Source organism: Notolepis coatsorum (assembly GCF_963971535.1).
Source record: "Notolepis coatsorum genome assembly, chromosome: 1".
NCBI lineage: Eukaryota > Metazoa > Chordata > Actinopteri > Aulopiformes > Paralepididae > Notolepis > Notolepis coatsorum.
In genome coordinates this window covers 122,129,617-122,151,511 of record NC_140165.1, presented here as the reverse complement: position 1 = coordinate 122,151,511, position 21,895 = coordinate 122,129,617, and the positions used below count along the sequence as shown (strand labels likewise).

The 21,895-nt window shown below is 42.8% G+C and overlaps 1 protein-coding gene across 1 annotated transcript in view; it reads right to left on the bottom strand.

Moving 5' to 3' along the window:
• LOC311248925 (uncharacterized protein) overlaps positions 1–13,161 on the bottom strand; it is a gene marked incomplete at its 5' end in the record, with an annotated part of 31,330 nt that extends 18,169 nt beyond the window's left edge. Inside the window, 3 exons of the mRNA XM_084338163.1 lie at positions 6,905–7,076; positions 10,882–11,067; positions 13,027–13,161. Coding sequence (XP_084194289.1) covers positions 6,905–7,076; positions 10,882–11,067; positions 13,027–13,161 — 493 coding nt within the window. The remainder of the gene's footprint in view (positions 1–6,904; positions 7,077–10,881; positions 11,068–13,026) is intronic.
• Positions 13,162–21,895: the final 8,734 nt, after the last annotated feature.

Here is a 21,895-nt window from a genome sequence, read left to right as displayed (position 1 = left end):
CCCCTGATATCAGAAGGGGGTGGCAATACAGATGGATGCCGTCAGGGTTGATATACCTAGGAATAAAGCTGATCCCAGGTCTGAAAGAGTTGATGCAAGCCAATATTGCCCCTATAATCGAACACATTAGTGCTCTGACCCAGAATTGGGCCAAAATGAATATGTCCCTCCTGGGAAAGATAAACCTAGTGAAAATGATACTAGCTCCCAAATTAAATTATATCCTATATATGTTGCCGCTGACTCTCCCGACCCAGTTACTCAGACAGTATGACAAAGTCATTAATGTATATCTGTGGGGGGGCAAAAGGCCGCTATTTGGACGGGCCAAAATGTATGCAGCAAAGGAAAATGGCGGTTTATCCCTGCCTAAACTAGACTGGTATCACTATGCATTCTCGCTCTCCCAGCTCTCCAAACTGAATCACTCGTCTGAGGAGGCACCTGCTTGGGTCAAGATGGAGGAGGAAATGATATATCCCTCATCTCTGGAATCCTTCCTGACACAATCAGACAGACCTATACCTCTTAAAAACCCTTTGATGGCATTTATCAGGGAAACTTGGAATCAATCGCACAAAATGACTGGTGATAGCCCATACTTAATGACGAGAGCCTCTATATGGTATAATAAGAAACTAAAGATTGGGAAGAAATCAGTCATATGGGACGATTGGGTTAAAAGGGGGATACATGTACTAGGTGATATAGCCGGGGAGGATGGGGTTTTGCCTTTTGAGGATATTAAGGAGGATTTTGATATAGATAATAAAAACTTTTATAAATTCCTACAGATTAGACATTGTATATCGTCATCAATAGGAGGACCAAAGTGCGGCCCAATTACTGCAATTCAAGAAATATTCTATAAAGGATGGCGCAGGAAAGGCGGTGCGTCAAGATTTTATGATGTTATAAGAGAATACAATGCACCCAAATTGGCGGGTTTGAGATTGAGCTGGGAGAACGATGTACATGAGGAGATTACTGAGGAAATGTGGGAGAAACTGGTATCCAAATGGAGTAAATTCTCTAGGGAGGCGCAATCACAACTTATTTTTTACAAAGTACTGAACAGAAGCTATTGGACGCCTAGTAAACTGGCCAGACTGAAATTAAGGGACAGTGACATCTGCTGGAGATGTGAGAAGGAGACAGGCACTTTACTGCACATGTTGTACGAATGTGAGAAGGTCCGGAAAATGTGGGATCAAATTGTGATATTCCTAAGTAAGGTCCTGAATGTGAAGATAAATAACGCCCCAATGGCATGTGTTTTGGGTATAGTACCGAAAGGGATTAAACTGCCTAAATACCGGGGAATGTGGTATAGAATGGCCATGATATCAGGATGTAGAATTGCATTACGACATTGGAAATCACCTGTTGATATTACTTTTAAAGAATGGATGGAACTAATGTTTCGGACAGCATCATATGAAAGGGTGACATATAGAGTCGCAGGGAGAGAGGATATTTTCGCTGAGATATGGGACAGTTTTCTACACCTGACTGAACGATCTGAGGACAAATGAGTAAGATGGGGTTACAATATTATCAAGGATGAATATGAAAAAGGGGATTTGATCTGATGGTACTTGTGCTCTATAATATATTATGTATATATGTACATATATTTTATGTCCGGATGGTGTGTCTATGGAACGGTCACTGTCTCTATCACACCCACATGTGCGCAGATATAGCCACATACAAGTATCTAGGATACACATATTCATATGTGTACATAATAGGTTTACACGCACTCATATACACAAGGATAAGGTATACACGTCAGGGGCACACATACATGCACATACTCATATATAGGAAATAGACATACATACACCTACATATACACATAGTTGAGATATAGGCTTTCACTGACACATAGGGGGATACACAAGTATATAGGAGACACACACAGACGTAGCTGAAACGTAAAAAAATTAAAAAAAAAAAAAGAAAAAAAAAAAAAAGAGAAAAGAAAAGAAAAGATGCAGCACATACCTGCTCGCAGGTAGATCGGTCTACATGTAACGTATGACGTATATATATATATATATCAGGGATGTATATGCACAATGTATAGTATGTTTTTTTTTTGTAAGTGCTTCTTTAATTTCCATGTCAGTTATTAGTGTATTTGTATGAGTCTCTTGCATGTTTTGTATGTTGTCACAAAAAATGAAAAAGGCGAATCTTGGATGTTGCATATTATGCTGTGAAAAGGTACTCTGTAAATAATGTAAAGATTTGTGCAAAAATATCAAAAAAAAAAAAAAAAAAAAAAAAAAAAGACTCCATAATTTAGTAAATAAAGCTGTAGCCAGCCAGCTAGCATTGGTGATATTCAAAATGCTATCCACATTAGCTACATAGCTAACCAACTAAATACAATGGTATCCTGAGGTAATGTTAAATACAACGTTTGCTAGTCGAAATGACTGGACACACACAGGGACAAGTTAAACATCAATCAATTAATTTATTCCAACAGGTAGTTTGAGCTGCATGTGAGCCGGTCTTTCTCTCCTCTCCATTGGAAACTAATGAAGTTACGTTGAAGCACAGAACCGGCTGACAAAAGTTAAGCTGCTAGCAACAGACACTATAATACTTCCGGTCGGGGGATTTCAAAATAAAAGAGCGACGACTAAAAGCACCGGAAATAAGTTTATTTTGTACATATCTAACGTTAACACGAACCTAAACTAACTTTAGATTAGTTTAGGTTCGTGTAACGTTAGATATTGTAAAAAATAAACGTATTTACGGTGCTTTTAGACTCGCTCTTTTATTTTGAAACCCCCCGCCCGGAAGTAAAAATGATGCTTATTTTTCTGCTTTTATCAATGGGTTGGTTGAGAAGGGAAGCGTCATCTATCTAGGGAACCTAGCTACGTACGGGGTACAATGTTACATAGGCTGCGCGTTGATTTTGCAGAAGCATAAAGGTAGAGTGTCTGCAACACCGTTGCTTTGTCGATGTTGTGGTGCAGTTGCTTTGAAGTTTCTGTAGCATGCAGAGGCCTTTAGAGCGCGGCGATAGAACGCCAGGTAGTTTGCAGGCTGTTCGACGCGGAAATGGGCAAAGACACAGCTCGTCACGTGATTGGGCAAACATGTCAGTGGCCAATCAGAGAGCGTCAGTCAGTGGCCAATCAGAGAGCGTTCGCCAGAAATGCGGCTACGGAAAGTATAGACGCGGTTAGCGGTACCGGTGACCAGTAGGGGGCGCACTCGAGTTACACCAGTAATTCAGCTCGATTACAGCTGGTGACTTCATTCGTAGGACGCTACAACGAGACCGCAAATGACATCACGCCATAATTATCACTATGTCTACAGACTGTATGGATTAATGTTGCTGAATTAAAGAATTAGTAATTAAAATCAATGTCAAGTCAAGTCTGTTAACTTCATTAGACGGCCCGACGCGCGGCTGTCTGTTCATTCATCAGGAATTGAAAATGGGGGACCCTGATGTAAACAAGACGAAAGTCTTTCTTTGGTCTGCATCCCCTTAACAATTGGCTGTACTGTATTGTACCCATTCTGCAATCTGTTAATACTATTTTCAATCAATCAATCAATCAGGAGCGATCACAATGCTGTTATTGTAATGCTTTGTGGTATGTAGTTTCTCTGTCCTGTTGATTGCCAGAGAGAGCGTGGTCATACATGACAGTGGAGGCAGCACGGGGGCACTGTCGCCTCACAGGTTCGAACCCTACTAGGGGGGCCTTTCTGTGTGGAGTTTGCATGTTCTCAACCGTGTTTGTCATCATCATGGACAACAATGCTCCCTGTGGCAATTTACTCAAGTGAGAGAAAAACTATACATAATGGAAAAGAATTGTCAAAACCTTCACTTTAATCCACAAGTGGAAAACCTTCCCATAGTGTTATTGTGTGTAAAATGTTCAGTTTCAGTTAAATTCAGTTATTCTTTTTAATAGAATGGATCGTTAAAATCAAAGGGTATTGCACATAAATAGGCACTTCAGACAATCCTTCAGAACGTCGATCGGCTCAGCTGACCGACCATAAATCAAAATGACACCATTCACCATCGTAGCCTATAATAATAACAGCATTGCATTGGCCTATCAACCGGTTTTAATAAACAAACTGAAACAGTAGCATGTGCATCTTTTAGATCAATTAGGCTATGAAACTTAGGCTGCCTCTAAATATAAAAATGTATAATAAAAATAAATTATTATATATATTTTCCGACTCGGACATGAAAATCGAATGTGGAGACTGGCACGACTATCCCCACGTCTTTATGGTGTGTTCCATAACTCATCCATAACTCATCCATAACTCATCCCCACGTCTGTGTCCGGTGTGTTACATAAGTTATCATCCCCACGTCTGTGTCCGGTGTGTTACATAAGTTATCATCCCCACGTCTGTGTCCGGTGTGTTACATAAGTTATCATCCCCACGTCTGTGTCCTGTGTGTTACATAAGTTATCATCCCCACGTCTGTGTCCGGTGTGTTCCATAAGTTATCATCCCCACGTCTGTGTCCGGTGTGTTCCATAAGTTATCATCCCCACGTCTGTGTCCGGTGTGTTCCATAAGTTATCATCCCCACGTCTGTGTCCTGTGTGTTCCATAAGTTATCATCCCCACGTCTGTGTCCGGTGTGTTCCATAAGTTATCATCCCCACGTCTGTGTCCGGTGTGTTCCATAAGTTATCATCCCCGCGTCTGTGTCCGGTGTGTTCCATAAGTTATCATCCCCACGTCTGTGTCCTGTGTGTTACATAAGTTATCATCCCCACGTCTGTGTCCTGTGTGTTCCATAAGTTATCATCCCCACGTCTGTGTCCGGTGTGTTACATAAGTTATCATCCCCGCGTCTGTGTCCGGTGTGTTCCATAAGTTATCATCCCCACGTCTGTGTCCGGTGTGTTCCATAAGTTATCATCCCCACGTCTGTGTCCGGTGTGTTCCATAAGTTATCATCCCCACGTCTGTGTCCGGTGTGTTCCATAAGTTATCATCCCCACGTCTGTGTCCGGTGTGTTCCATAAGTTATCATCCCCACGTCTGTGTCCGGTGTGTTCCATAAGTTATTATCCCCACGTCTGTGTCCGGTGTGTTCCATAAGTTATCATCCCCGCGTCTGTGTCCGGTGTGTTCCATAAGTTATCATCCCCACGTCTGTGTCCTGTGTGTTACATAAGTTATCATCCCCACGTCTGTGTCCTGTGTGTTCCATAAGTTCTCATCCCCACGTCTGTGTCCGGTGTGTTCCATAAGTTATCATCCCCACGTCTGTGTCCGGTGTGTTCCATAAGTTATCATCCCCACGTCTGTGTCCGGTGTGTTCCATAAGTTATCATCCCCACGTCTGTGTCCGGTGTGTTCCATAAGTTATCATCCCCACGTCTGTGTCCGGTGTGTTCCATAAGTTATCATCCCCACGTCTGTGTCCGGTGTGTTCCATAAGTTATCATCCCCACGTCTGTGTCCGGTGTGTTCCATAAGTTATCATCCCCACGTCTGTGTCCGGTGTGTTACATAAGTTATTATCCCCACGTCTGTGTCCTGTGTGTTCCATAAGTTATCATCCCCACGTCTGTGTCCGGTGTGTTACATAAGTTATTATCCCCACGTCTGTGTCCGGCAGGGTTAGAAATAAAAAAAAAATTCAAGGGCTTTTTTTGCCCCCCTTAATTGCTTTTCGGGGGCTTTTTTTGTATTTCGGGGGCACAACATTTTTATAATGAAAATTAACATAAAGATTATAAAACATTCTTGACACTTTTTTTTACAGTCTTCGTCCCTATGTTTGATAACGTAATGTTAATGTCTCCATATATAGGGCTCTACGCTAACCTTTTTCCCAAGGAGCACATGTGCTCCTAAATAAAATGTTAATAAATAAAATCTAAATACAAATTTAGGAGCACACAGAAATTTAGGAGCACAGTGACAATTGTTCAAGTAACACACACACACACGCACACGATGTGTGACATCATGGCTTGGTTTCATGTTTTGAGGTACCTTCAATTATCTGTAAATAATACATACATACTCTATCTAAATAGATTAAATATAATTGTCCCTGAGTGAGGGCAAGTTGTGTTGTTGTCTTGATATAATAACCGGTTGCCTCTGGATCAATGAATGTCTAATATTGAATAATATTATTAGATATTTTATTTTTAACATCCCTAATTCCAACAGTCAAGAGGCTTGTTTCAAATTGATGAAAAACCCCACACACGCAACGTTTGTGAGTATAGGCTCTGGCCAGATCGATCAATGAAATACGTTGCGCGCTCAGCGCTGTGGAATGAAGGAAATGCGCATCGGGATCGGATTTGGATGTTATTCTTTTGGAGTTGTGTTACAAATGGAATGGTCTTTCCCCGCCGAACACAAGTTACTTAACGTTACACAGGTCGCGCTATGCAGATGCTTAGCTTGCTAACGTTAAGATAGCAGTGTAATGCTTGATGAGAGCAGAGCGCTCTCTCTGTGTTCGCAGCACCTCTCAAGTGCCTGTAACACGCAGCGGGCCCCGCCTCCCTCCTCCTTGGAACAAACATTCCACCCAAAAACTGAATTTCAGTCCAGTTTCAATCTGAACTATTAACAGCGGAGCTGTTTTGTAATCTTCACAATCACTCGTCTGTCTCGCACACTGCAAGTAAATGATTTTTCCGGTTTGCACACATATTATTAGGGGCAATACGAGGGAAATGCTCGCACTGTAGAGCATATATATAATTATATATATAATTAGTAAACTGTCGGGGGCTTTTTTTGCCCCCCTTAACTGATTTTCGAGGGCATTTGGTCAATTTTCGAGGGCATTTTGCCCCAAGCCCCCGTTAATTTCGAACCCTGGTGTCCGGTGTGTTCCATAAGTTACCTGACAGTTTGACCGAATAGAAGCCGGCCGCCTCTCCGTGTCTCCAGAGGATCTTGGCGTGATCCCTCTCGCCGTGGCAGAGGAAGGGCAGGTCCTCGCTGCTCATCTCTCTGGTTCTGTAGATCACACGGTTGAGAATGTACAGAACAATTCTCTCGCCAACTGTCTCCACCTAGAGGACATGCCGGCGCCCGCGCACACACACACACACACGCACATACGCACGCACACACACACACATGCAAAAAGATTCAGATTCAGAAACAGAGCTTTAGCTTTGGAGTTTATTTTTATTTTTTTTCTCCTTTTTCCTCCGTTTTTCTCCCATCCCAATGTTAGTCGTTATGCCAATTCCCAATCCCCTTCCTGGTCACTGCGCACCTACCCCCTACGGTCGGTCTGGGAGAGTGGAGGCTATCACATGCTTCCTCCGACACACGTCCAGCCAATCAACCGCTTCTTTTCACCTGGCAGCGCGGACTCTCACTGACAGGGTGTAACGTGTGGAAGGATCACACTACCCCCCTTAGATCCTTTCCTCGCTGAGCAGGCGCCCCAATTTTTAAAAGCCCAAATGACTAACCCTACTGTAAATGACCGGATGTTAATCCCCTGCCTTATCAGAGAGAGAGATGTATATTAGAAGGCCTGGTTCAGGGGGAACACAGCCTGCATGAACCACAGACGAAGCTAGGAGCCATCTGTTAACCCTTTCACTACCACACTACAGAAGGTTAACCCTTTCACAACCACACAACAGAAGGTTAACATTTCACTACCACACTACAGAAGGTTAACCTTTCACTACCACACGACAGAAGGTTAACCTTTCACTACCACACTACAGAAGGTTAACCCTTTCACTGCCACACTACAGAAGGTTAACCTTTCACTACCACACGACAGAAGGTTAACCTTTCACTACCACACTACAGAAGGTTAACCCTTTCACTGCCACACTACAGAAGGTTAACCTTTCACTACCACACTACAGAAGGTTAACCTTTCACTACCACACTACAGACGGTTAACCTTTCACTACCACACTACAGACGGTTAACCTTTCACTACCACACTACAGAAGGTTAACCTTTCACTACCACACTACAGACATTTAACCCTTCACTACCACACTACAGAAGGTTAACCTTTCACTACCACACTACAGAAGGTTAACCTTTCACTACCACACTACAGAAGGTTAACCCTTTCACAACCACACAACAGAAGGTTAACCCTTTCACTACCACACTACAGAAGGTTAACCTTTCACTACCACCCGACAGAAGGTTAACCTTTCACTACCACACTACAGAAGGTTAACCTTTCACTATCACACTACAGAAGGTTAACCTTTATATATATATATATCTCTGATATATATATGATATTTTCCGATATCACATTTTAATGCCGATATCGGCCGATAATATCGGACATCCCTAGTCTGAATATACCTGCATATAATCCTTATATATACCTACTTATACATCTGCACATAACCCATATAACTCTGTATGATAGCATGTACAATAATGCTGTATATACCGTATATAATATATATATATATATTTTTTTACCGCATATATATCTGTACATCTGTCTGTACATACCTGCATATAATCCTATTTACATATTTGTAAATACTATATCTGTACATATCCTTTACCTACTCTTACTAGTCACGCTGTTGGCCAGTATGACTTACTTTACCATAATGTATTTATACCTGTATCACTGTACATAATAATATGACAACTCTGTACATACATCTGATTAGCACTATTACTCAGTAGTACTGATTTATATATTTAATATCCAGTTTAATCACCTGTACAGTGTATGTTACTATTGCACTTTACTTTAACATTTGCACTCTGGTTGGATGCCAAACTTATTTTCGTTGTACTTGTGCTGTATAATTGACAATAAATCTAACCAAAAATGTATGTAAAAAAAGATTTATATAATCAAAAAAATGTAACAAGTCAGAACCAGAATCTAAACATTTGCGTGGATGAGATCAAATAAACATGTCATGGCTCCACACAGCAACTTTTTTTTAACCCTTTTACTGCCACACAACAGAAGGTTAACCCTTTACTATCACACAACCGACGGCGATGCTCCATCATTAGCATCATTAGCTCCGCATCCGCGGAGCTAATGATGCTAATGATGGAGCATCGCTGTCGGTTGTGTGCTAGTAAAGGGCTAACCTTCTGTATTGACACAGTGGAAGGGTTAACCGGCTGTCGTGTGGCAGTGAAAGGGTGGTGCCGCCCTAGATTTGACATCCAGGTGACGTGATACATTCTAGGGTTCTCCCTCTGATCTCAAGCTTTTGGAGCGAGTGGTACAGTATCGGGAATGCTTTGCTAGCTGCATATCACTGATTAATGTAGACCAGGCGTCTCAAACTCAATTTACCTGGGTGCCACCTGGGTGAGGCTGGGCCGCATCAAATATTATATATATATATGATTTTTTTTATTTATTTTTTGCTAAATCAACTCTGCCTCTCTTTGTTAACTACAACAAGCAATGCCGTTTGTTATTTAAGATGAGGTCGGACTCGGCACCGACAGATTTGTGTTCATTGTGCTGCTTTTATAAAGCCTCAAATGACGGCTTACAATATTTCATGGAAGCAAAGTGTTTTGTTTGTCTAAGATTTAAAAAGGTTTAAACTTTACAGCACTGACAAAGTTGAACAAAGTGCTGTACAAGTCCCACAACATTAAAAATTAAAAAAATTAAAAATATATATTAATAAAAATATATATATATATTTTTTACTTTGATGTCAAGTAGGGGGCCGCAAAATATCATCCAGCGGGCCGCGAGTTTGAGACCCCTGATGTAGACTGACATCACAGCCAGATTAATGTAGACTGACATCACAGCCAGATTAAAGTAGACAGAAATGTACTTCTTTTTTTTAAAGATTTATTTTAGTGCTTTTCTGGTCAGACATGACCGACAGAGGAGAGGGTGAACGGGAGAGGAAGTGGGGAAGACATGCGACAAGTTATCCCCCGGGAGCGCGAAGCGAACCCGGGGTGGCCGCGTAGGTGTGCAAGGCACTATGGTATGCGCCACGAGGGCGCCCCAGAAATGTACTTCTGACTTCCCGGGCCGACGGTATGTCATGTAATACTTACTCAGAAGCATTTTATATCACCTAAACACAATATAAACATATTTAAACACTCATCCTGAAGTTGTTGAAATGGTCCAACTTCTCAAAATTGTAATACATATTTTTTTTTTATCCACATTTTCTCCCCGTTTTCTATTTTTCTCCCATCCCAATTTCGTATTTTATCCAATTCTCCCCTCCCCTGTCTTGAACGTTGCTAGACTATGCCTCCCACTGGTCGGCTGTAGTGAGGATAGAAGCCTTGCATCACGTGTCACCTCCGGTACACGAGGAGGCAGCCTGTCGCATCTTTTCACCTGTACAGCGCAATCTCTCAGTGGCGAGGAGTAACGCGTGGGAGGGACACGCCGCCCTCGATACTTCCTGCTTCCGCCGCACCGGCGTCACCAAACCGACCTGTAGGAGTCGCTGTCCACAACGTCCGATCCCCACCCACCGGCTTTCCCACCCTCTAACACTGCCAATTGTGTTAGTATGAATGACCGGCCAGCCAGTAGCAACGCCGAGAGCTGGGCTCGAACCCAGCGTCTCCTGCGTTAGTGGCGAGCGCCTTGCCCACTGCGCCAATCAGCCGCCCAAATTGTAATACATTTGAATTAAATTACATATCGCCGGCCGGGAGTTGTTAAATTAATTTCAGTCTATGTTCATTGGCTGTGATGTGAAGCTAGCAAAGCGTAGCGGTACATATATACTAGCAAAGGGATAACATAGTCAATTCTTAAAATGGGTGGGATTCCCATTAAATTCCTCCTTAAGCAGCACTTTATGTTTCAAACCGTTTAAAAGTTGTCAGTACAATTAATGATCTTACCTCCACTGTCCCCTCTCTCGCAGGGTCTGCCGTCTTGATGATGTCTTCCACTGTCCACCATCGGTCTAACAGGTAGAGCCCCACAGCGGTGAAGGGGTCCCCCGGGGCGAACAGAGCCAGGACCTTCTGTTGGTCACTGGCTCCATAGAGTGGCACAAAGCCCACGTTGGGAAGACCTATGTGCACCTGAGATGGAAGGAGGAGACAGAAAGACTGTCTTTATAGCGCTCTACTGTACAGCTGAAGACCTATGTGCACCTGAGATGGAGGAGGGGACAGAAAGACTGTCTTTATAGCGCTCTACTGTACAGCTGAAGACCTATGTGCACCTGAGACGGAGGCGGAGACAGAAAGACTGTCTTTATAGCGCTCTACTGTACAGCTGAAGACCTATGTGCACCTGAGAGATGGAGGAGGAGACAGAAAGACTGTCTTTATAGCGCTCTACTGTACGGCTGAAGACCTATGTGCACCTGAGACGGAGGGGGAGACAGAAAGACTGTCTTTATAGCGCTCTACTGTACAGCTGAAGACCTATGTGCACCTGAGATGGAGGGAGGAGACAGAAAGACTGTCTTTATAGCGCTCTACTGTACAGCTGAAGACCTATGTGCACCTGAGATGGAGGAGGAGACAGAAAGACTGTCTTTATAGCGCTCTACTGTACAGCTGAAGACCTATGTGCACCTGAGACGGAGGCGGAGACAGAAAGACTGTCTTTATAGCGCTCTACTGTACAGCTGAAGACCTATGTGCACCTGAGATGGAGGGAGGAGACAGAAAGACTGTCTTTATAGCGCTCTACTGTACAGCTGAAGACCTATGTGCACCTGAGATGGTGGAGGAGACAGAAAGACTGTCTTTATAGCGCTCTACTGTACAGCTGAAGACCTATGTGCACCTGAGATGGAGGCGGAGACAGAAAGACTGTCTTTATAGCGCTCTACTGTACAGCTGAAGACCTATGTGCACCTGAGACGGAGGAGGAGACAGAAAGACTGTCTTTATAGCACTCTACTGTACAGCTGAAGACCTATGTGCACCTGAGATGGGGGAGGAGACAGAAAGACTGTCTTTATAGCGCCCTCTAATGTACAGCTGAAGTAGGGCTGGGAGCGATATGGCCTAAAAATTAAATCGCTGATTTTTTCACACCACATCCGATTTACGATTTTAATCGATTTGTTTCTCTTAAAAACTAGAAACACCAAGGAAATCATTCAAATAAGCTTTGTTTTTATTTGACACAAAAGAATGATCAAACCAAGATGAATTTCCCTATTGGGATTGAAGTGCAAACCTAACTTTCACCAATCTTCACAAAAGAAATTTAATATTATATATATTAGGGCTGTCAGTTTATCGCGTTAATTCGATTAATTAATTACACAGCAAATTATCGCGTTATGAAAATTAACTCAACATTTTTTAAACAGAAGGTTTTGTATACAGTACTGAATTCTGCCATAAAGTGTATACTTCTTCCTACTCCTTTTTCGAACAGGGTAAACTATGATTTGTTTATCTGTTTCTCTTTTTGTTGTCTTTTTTTATTATCTTTTGTATATGTCAAACGAACAGATATATCTTTGTTTTTATAAAATTATTATTTATAGAAAATAAAAATCTTTCATTCATTGTTTTTGATGCCGATCTTCTGTTTGTCCTACACCTGATTACCAGAGTTAACCCTTTCACTACCACACTACAGAAGGTTAACCCTTTACTATCACAGTAAACTGTCTCACCCGGGTGGAGTCAGCTAAGGTGAACTGTCTCACCCGGGTGGAGTCAGCTAAGGTGAACTGTCTCACCCGGGTGGAGTCAGCTAAGGTGAACTGTCTCACCCGGGTGGAGTCAGCTAAGGTGAACTGTCTCACCCGGGTGGAGTCAGCTAAGGTGAACTGTCTCACCCGGGTGGAGTCAGCTAAGGTGAACTGTCTCACCCGGGTGGAGTCAGCTAAGGTGAACTGTCTCACCCGGGTGGAGTCAGCTAAGGTGAACTGTCTCACCCGGGTGGAGTCAGCTAAAGGTGAACTGTCTCACCCGGGTGGAGTCAGCTAAGGTGAACTGTCTCACCCGGGTGGAGTCAGCTAAGGTGAACTGTCTCACCCGGGTGGAGTCAGCTAAGGTGAACTGTCTCACCTGGGAGGAGTCAGCTAAGGTGAACTGCTCAGAGGAGTCCGGCGTGACGTGGAGGAGGCTGTCCATGTAGGCTTGGGCTGAGCGCTCCAGCTGGCCGTGGCCCACCCCCTGGAGGACATCCACAGGGAAGGACATCCCTGTCGACCACAAGAGGGAGAGTTAATGAATGAATGAATGAATGAATCAATGAATGAATGAATGAATGAATGAATGAACGAATGAATGAATGAATGAACGAATGCATTTTATTTGTATAGCGCTTTTCCAAACAAAGTTACAAAGTGCTTTACAGACATGTTAAAAACAGCAAACAGCAAACATCAGGAAAAGGCGAAAAAAATCGAAATAGAAAATAAAACAATCAAAACGGCTCATGCAATCAGAGCGGACCTAGACCCATAACCTTAGGAAAAACATTTAAAAAAAACAGATGCATCTTTAAAAGTGACTTAAAAGAGGACAAGGGTAAAGCGTTCCAGAGCATGGGTGCCCGGGCCGCAAGAGCAGCTTTAACCGGCCTTTAACCAGCAGGGCATAAAAAAAATATCGTTTGTTTCCTGTTGGTTGTCAGTTAGGCCATGGGTAGGTAGGGAATTTATTTAATTTGTTTATTTTATTCTTTCCCACGGCGACTATGGATAGGGAATTTCTTTATTTAATTAAAATGTTCACAACAACATGGATGCATGTACTGTTTAATATACATAATACTAATGGTTTGACTAAGATTTCTATGAAACTTTATTCTAAAAAAAAAAAAAAAAAAAAGGGATTTTTTTTTATATACTTTTTTTTAAAAACTCATAAAATATATTGGGTCGCACCTAAATCGGCAGGGTCGGTCAGCAACCGGAAACAAGCCATTATTTTTGTTAGGCCCAGTTAAAGGTGCTATAGATAACGTTCAACCACTAGATGTAACACAAGAGGACCAGCATGTCATTTATCCAATCAGGTGCGTTCCATGTGGAGAAATGGGAAGTAGGTAGGGGGATACATGCACGTGACGTGACAGATTAACATAGATTAACATGGAATCAATCATTTGTTTAGGGGGAAAAAGCAGTACATTTATTCCGCACCTTTCTAAAAGCTCTGTGGATGTATTATAATAAAGATTGTATCTATAGCACCTTTAATGTTAGACATTGTGCCGGTTGCTTATTTCACTCTGTATGGAATACCATTGACCCTTATTTCTTGGAGACAATAGGCTACATCATAGTAGGGCTAGATCTTTCTTCTTTGGCACCCCCACACTAATACAGGTTGTGGTATTTGGGACCTTAAATTTCCAATAACCAATATCTCCAAATATAACTTTTTAAAGACCGTATGAAATATAGACATTTTCACTCCAATTATCCCAAATGTCTTAATTTAGAAAAATCCATACTACTGAACTGAAAGTGAATTTTCATTTGAGCAAAACAAGCCTTATGCTTACAATAACTGACACACAGGGCTAGATCCACAAAGAATGGATTGCACGGTGCTTATTGCACCCTTACTTACAATTCATGATTAATTGAAAATGGGGGTCCCTGATGTAAACAAGATGAAAGTTCACCAAATTTGTAAATGATTTCCCCTTTTTCTTTCGTTTTCTTTCTTTTCTTTCCTTTTGATTCATATTTTGTTGTTACATTGTTCCCTGTCCCCCTCCCTTAGCTGTTAAGCGCCTTGGGTCTTGGGAAAGGCGCTATATAAATTTAAGATATTATTATTATTATTATAAAGTCTTTCTCTGGTCTGCATCCCCTTAACAATTGTGTGTATTGAGCCGTACTGTATTGTACCCATTCTGCAATCTGTTAAAGGGGAACTATCTTATAAATGGCCTTTTTGAGTGTTTAGCATTGTTTCCTAGCTATGTGAACTTATATTAATATGATCTATGTCTCAAAATTCTCATATTGGCGCATTCTTCCAATTCTCCTCTCACAATATTCACCCTCACTGAACTGAGTCGTTTGAAAATGTGCCTATATGTGATGTCATATAGTCACTGCTGCATGTTAATGTTCAGGCGAACACGACGCTGCACAGTGGTTGGAGCCCAGGCTCAAAACAGCTCGAGATCTTGAGGTAGAAAAATGCTGTTTTTGAGGACTTGATTAGAAATACAAAACAATGAATAAAAAATATATATATATTACAGAGGTGTTCCATAGACTCACAGGAATTGTGTAAAAGTGCCCAAATAGTGAAAGAAATAGTAAAATTGTTCCCCTTTAAATAAAGTTTTCATTCAATCAATCACTGCGCAGGTCGCCCAGGCAGCAGAGAGAGAGAGAGAGAGAGAGAGAGAGAGAGAGAGAGAGAGAGAGAGAGAGAGAGAGAGAGAGTTGCCCAGTGCCTTTACCAGGCAGCAGAGAGAGAGAGAGAGAGAGAGAGATAGAGAGAGAGAGAGAGAGAGAGAGAGAGAGAGAGAGAGAGAGAGAGAGAGAGAGAGAGAGAGAGAGTTGCCCAGTGCCTTTACCAGGCAGCAGAGAGAGAGAGAGAGAGAGAGAGAGAGAGAGACTGTTCTAAGAGGTTCAGCTAAGTTCAGCTAAGATGAACCCCTAAAGAATATTCAACTGTTAATGGAATAACTAAACAGAAGGAAGAGATAACTTCACAAAGGCAACATGAATATATATAGATCCAATAGGACAAAGACCAACATTTAAATCCAAAGAGAAGAGCAAGTAGCAAGGAGACAAGGAGACAACGGCATACAGCAGCTAAGGAGGCTAACAGAGTAGTCAGGTATACTGATACCGTTGGCTACGAGAGCTAGCGGGTCCGTTGGGTTCAATAAAACGTTGCTACAAGAGCTAACGGGACCGTGTGGTTCAATAAAACGTTGCTACAAGAGCTAACGGAACCGTTTGGCTCATTATAACGTTACTGGTTCAATATAACATTGCTACAAGAGCTAACGGGACCGTTTGGCTCATTATAACGCTAGTTAGCTGCGTTAGCTAACGGCACCGTTTGGCTCCTTATAACGTCACTACGAGAGCTAGCGGGACCGTTTGGCTGCATATAACTATAGTTAGCTGCGTTAACTAGCGGGACCGTTTGGCTGTAAATAACGATAGTTAGCTGCGTTAGCTAGCGGGACAGTTTGGCTGTATATAACGACAGTTAGCTGCGTTAGCTGCCGACCTGCCTGGCTGCATATAACGCCAGTTAGCTGCGTAGCTACACAACGTTAGATAACGACAACTAGCCAGCCAGCTAAATCCAAAATAACATCTGTACAAAAAGCTAATAACAACAGTCTCAGTCAGTTAAGTTTGTGTATTACCTGGTGTGTTGCCATGGAAAATAACCAAAACAGGATGTGCAGTGTTGCCATGGAAACTAACCAAAACAGGATGTGCAGCAAAGAAGTTGAGTACCCTCCTAGTTGTAGAAGTAATAAAAACAAGAAAAAACACAAGGAGGAGACACTTTTGGCCCACCCAGAAGAGCTGTATGCTGACTACACTGTCTATAAGGACAAGATGGTGATGAATGACCTCATCTTCCACACAGAACATGTTAACTCCTGGAAACAGGTGATCTGTAACCACTATGACCATGTTGTGAAAGAAGGCATCGGTCGAGGAGGACGCCACACGATATGCCATGATGAGACCCTGGACACTGATAACCCAGTTCTAACAATCTCTTACTATGTTAAAGGGACTGTATTAGTACAGGGAAATGAAGCAAACCTCAACATATTTCAAGAGCTTTTCCCAAAAATAAAAACGGAAGTGGAGAGAGTTGTGCCCAACACCAACAAGGCTGCGGACACACAGACAGAAGAGGACAAGGTGAACACAGACACAGAAATATCAGAGTCAAAACCAGCAACTAGCCCTTCTGACTGTGCCACTCCAACTCCCTCCAACCACACAGTGAACCCAGTGATGCCACTGCCAGCACAAAGAGCACCAGTCAGCCCATCCATTCACACTCCTTCAACACCCTCCAAACTGGTCCAGCAGCTGAGAGAAAGCGTATCTCTCCTGGAGCTGGAGTTCACTGAATTTAAAGAGAGGACTCTGGCCAGGCTGACTGAGCCCTGCACCATTCAGCAGCTGGGAGAAGAGCTCCGTCATCTGAAGAGGAACGGGGAGGAGACCGCTTCAGAGCTGAGGGAGACCCAGAGGACGGTCATGGAGCTCACCGAAACCATGCGGGAGCTAGAGCAGGACAACAACACCCTACAGGCCCGGATGAAAGCCATGAAGGAAGATACAAACAGCCGGGAGGAGTCTCTACGCAGTGAGATAGAGGAAGTAAAGCTACAACGACAAGAAGAAAGAATACATACATTCCCCCCCGATCAAAAGCAGTCCTCTGCTCCAACACTCACCACCCCACCCCCCCCTACTGCCAAACCAGAATATACCCCCCCCCCCCTGACCCCACTTACCCCTCCCAGCCTGACACCCAATGACATACCTTTGGACTCAGACCCCCTTCCAGCAGCCCAACCTCCACCCGAGCCACGGCCCCAGTCCACCAGACCAGCCCAGCCCGAAGCCCAGGTAGTCCTCCTCATGGACTCCAATGGCAAATACCTGGACACAGCACGCCTCTTCCCAGGCCTCAAGGTGACAGCCAAGCGCTGTCGGAACACAGGCCACGCCATGGAGCTGCTCAGACAGGACACTCTAGGGAGCCCCCAGTACATGGTGGTGCACACGGGTACAAATGACCTCCACTATCTACAGCGTGGAACTGCTGAAGCAATGACCAGGGTGGCTGAGAAGGCCTCCAGGGAGTTCCCACACACCAGAGTAATCATCTCCACCCTCCTCCCCAGGATGGACACCCCTCCATACATCATTCACGAAATCAACATGGAGACCTCAAGAAAACTGTGCTGCCCTCAAAAATGTCCACCTGGCCCACCACACAAACATCGGCAGATGGGACTTTAATAATGATGGGCTACACCTAAACAACGCGGGAGTGAGGACATTTGCAAAAACATTAAAGGATGCTGCCCTCGGACGCAACCCCAACAGACCCAGTCACACACCGGCCTCTCCGAGAAAGCACAGGACCATGAGATACCCACGAGGAGTCACCCCACAAACCTATGCCCCACCTATACCCCACCTTTCCACCACACCCAGTGAGAGGAGACATCCCCCCAGCCGACCCCTCAACCGCCCCCAGCCCACACCCCACCCTTCCAACCCACCCAGTGAGAGGAGACGTCCCCCCAGCCGACCCCCTCACCGTCCGCCGCAGGAGATGACCTATGCATCCGCCCTGACCAGGCCCCCCCCCCCCCCCACCCACATCAGAGCTGAATGAGATCAAACAAATGTTATACACGCTATGCAGTAAACTTCTCACTACAAGCTAGCAATCGACCAAAAGAAAAGCAGGCCAACCGCCTGCTGTCGCCTTTGTTGTTGTTGAATTTATTCTGTGATGTTCGTCCATTGACTGAATACCTTTATACCCCTATAACCTTTATACCTTTGAACACCTTTATATATATTTTTCATTGACTGAATACCCTTATACCTTAGTTATAACCTTTTATACCTTTATATAATTTTTGTACAAAATGCAATCATTCGCCATTAGTTGCTGGAACATACAGGGTCTTTGCTCTTCAACATACGGCCTTAAGAGTAGAGACTCAGATTTTTTACAGGCTATAACAAACAATGACCTCTTAATCCTAACTGAGACATGGTGCAGAGAAGATGTAGACACACACTGCCCTCCTCACTATAGAGAAGTCATTTTGCCATCGAATAAAACGAAACATATTAGTCAGGGCAGAGACTCAGGGGGATTGATAATTTGGTACAAATCACAACTCCACCAGTCAATACAGATTCTAAAAACTGGGAACAATCATATTTGGTTAAAACTAAATAAAGAAGTAATCCCCTCTCAGAGAGACCTATTTATCTGTGGAATTTACGTACCACCCACTGGGTCTCCATATTACTCAGACGACATCTTCTCCAACCTTGAATCAGAAATAAGTCTTTACCAAAGTCAAGGTCATGTGCTTGTTTGCGGTGACTTCAACGCCCGAACGGGAACCCACCCTGATTTCACCAGTACACATGGAGACAATTTCATATCTGACCACACCATATGCAACCATGTAAACCAGTCCCCTAGAAATAACCATGACACTTCCATAAACAAAAATGGAAAGGATTTATTACAGCTGTGTAGAGGACTGAGTCTCTACCTTGTCAATGGGCGTGTGAGAGGGGACTCACAAGGAAGGTACACTTACTGCTCACCCCTTGGCAGCAGCACAGTAGATTACATGATAACAGATCTGGATCCAGTATCCTTCAGTTCATTCACAGTCAAACCCCTGACCCCACTCTCCGACCACAGTCAGATCACGGCATACATGAAAAGAACTGAGTCTCTCAAAAATCCCCCTACACAGCCCAGTAAACTATACAACATCCCCAAATACTACAGATGGTCCCAGAACAGCATGCAGGACTACCAGAGAGCCATCGCCAGTGATGAGACACAATCACTGTTAGATACGTTCCTAGCCATGCCATACTCTAACAGTGTTGAAGGAGTAAACCTAGCTGTAGAACACATCAATTATATATTTGAAAGAACTGCAACAAAGTCCAAATTAAAACTATCAGGTAACAAACAGAGAAAAACTAAAAAGGACCAATGGTTTGACAAAGAATGTAAAGCTCTTAGAACACAGCTAAGAAAAATATCAAACCAGAAACACATAAACCCACAAAATGACACCCTACGCCTCCAATACTGTGAATCATTGAAACACTACAAAAAGACCATCAGAATTAAAAGGAACAATCACGTAAATAAACAATTGTGCAAAATAGAGGACTCTCTAAGCTCTAACTCCTTCTGGGACCACTGGAACTCATTGAATAAAGATAAGCCGGAAGAAATGGCTATCCAAGATGGGGATGTTTGGACAAACCACTTCACATCACTCTTTACAACTGTACCCCTAAATACAAAAACGGAAACCAGCCAGATATGTGAAAAATTACAAAAATGGGAAAATATCATTAAGGATAATCAAAACCCTTTAGACTTCCCAATCACAGAACAAGAGCTGAAATCAAAACTCCAGTGCCTTAAAGCTAGAAAGGCCTGTGGTACAGATGGCATATTAAATGAAATGATTAAACACAGCTCTGAAAAATTCCAATTGGCTATTTTAAAATTATTCAATTTGACACTAAATCTAGGCTATTTTCCTGATATCTGGAATGAAGGACTCATAACCCCAATTTTCAAGAGTGGAGATAAACATGACCCAAAAAACTATAGGGGTATCTGTGTGACGAGTAATTTGGGCAAACTTCTATGTAGTATCATCAACACCAGACTCATAGAATTCCTTACAGAACACAGCGTTCTAAGTAAAAGCCAAATCGGATTCTTACCAAATTATCGTACCTCTGACCATATATACACTCTTAAAACCCTAATTGACATTCACGTAAAACAGAACAAAAACAAAATATATTCCTGCTTTGTCGATTTTGAAAAAGCCTTTGACTCAATTTGGCACAAAGGTCTTTTCTTCAAAATTCTAGAAAGTGGTGTTGGAGGAAATACATATGACTTGATCAAATCCATGTACACAAAAAACAGATGTGCTGTTAGAATTGGAAATAAAAGAACAAATTTCTTCACCCAGGGTCGCGGAGTCCGCCAGGGGTGCAATTTAAGTCCAACATTGTTCAATATATATATAAATGAATTAGCAAAGTTATTAGAACTTTCTACTGCACCCGGTCTGACTCTGCACGATACCAATGTAAAATTACTGATGTACGCAGATGATCTGGTTCTGCTGTCAGCCACTAAAGAGGGTCTACAACAGAACCTAGACATCCTCCACCAGTTCTGTCAGACATGGTCTCTGAACGTAAACATGAAGAAGACTAAAGTCATGATCTTTCAAAGGAGACACGAGTCTCAGAGTTCACATAATACATTTAAATTAGGCACACACATATTAGAAAACACAAAAAGCTACCCATATTTGGGATTGAAAATAAATCATAATGGAAACTTCAATATGGCTGTGAATGAATTGAAGGAGAAGGGAAGAAGGGCTTTTTATGCCATCAAAAGGAAAATTCCAATTGACATCCCAATTAGGACCTGGCTCAAAATTCTAAATTCCGTAATAAATCCAATAATATTATATGGCAGTGAAGTGTGGGGTCCATTAACTAACCAAGATTTCCCAAAATGGGAAAAACACCCATTAGAAGTACTGCATGCAGAATTGTGCAAAAAACCTACTTAAGGTCCACAGACACACTGCCAATAATGCATGCAGGGCAGAACTCGGCCAATACCCCCTAATCATTCAAATTCAAAAGCGAGCCATAAAATTTTACACACACCTCCAATCAAGTGACCCCCACTCCTACCACTACAAAGCCCTTCAGAGCCAAGAGATGAACCCAGATAAGAGTCCCCTCTGCCAGCTAGTCAGAAATCTCTGCCCACAAATGCCTCAGGACAGATACCAAAAAATCTGGCCCAACCAAATAACCTCAAAACAAAAAGAAAACTATATAGAATATTGGAACAAATCAACCAAATCTCAAAGTAAATTAGAATTCTATTTGACCCTAACAGAGAGTACACGGTGGCAGAATACCTGACTACTGTGAATGATATAAAATTAAGAAAGACATTGACACGGTACAGACTGAGTGGACATAGTCTAGCCATAGAAACAGGCCGTCACAGCAGAACTGGCTGCCCAGAGAGGCCAGGCTGTGTTCACTTTGTCATCAGGGGGATGTTGAGACAGAACCTCACTTCCTACTATACTGTGAAAAATACAAGGATTTAAGAGAAGTTTTCTTTT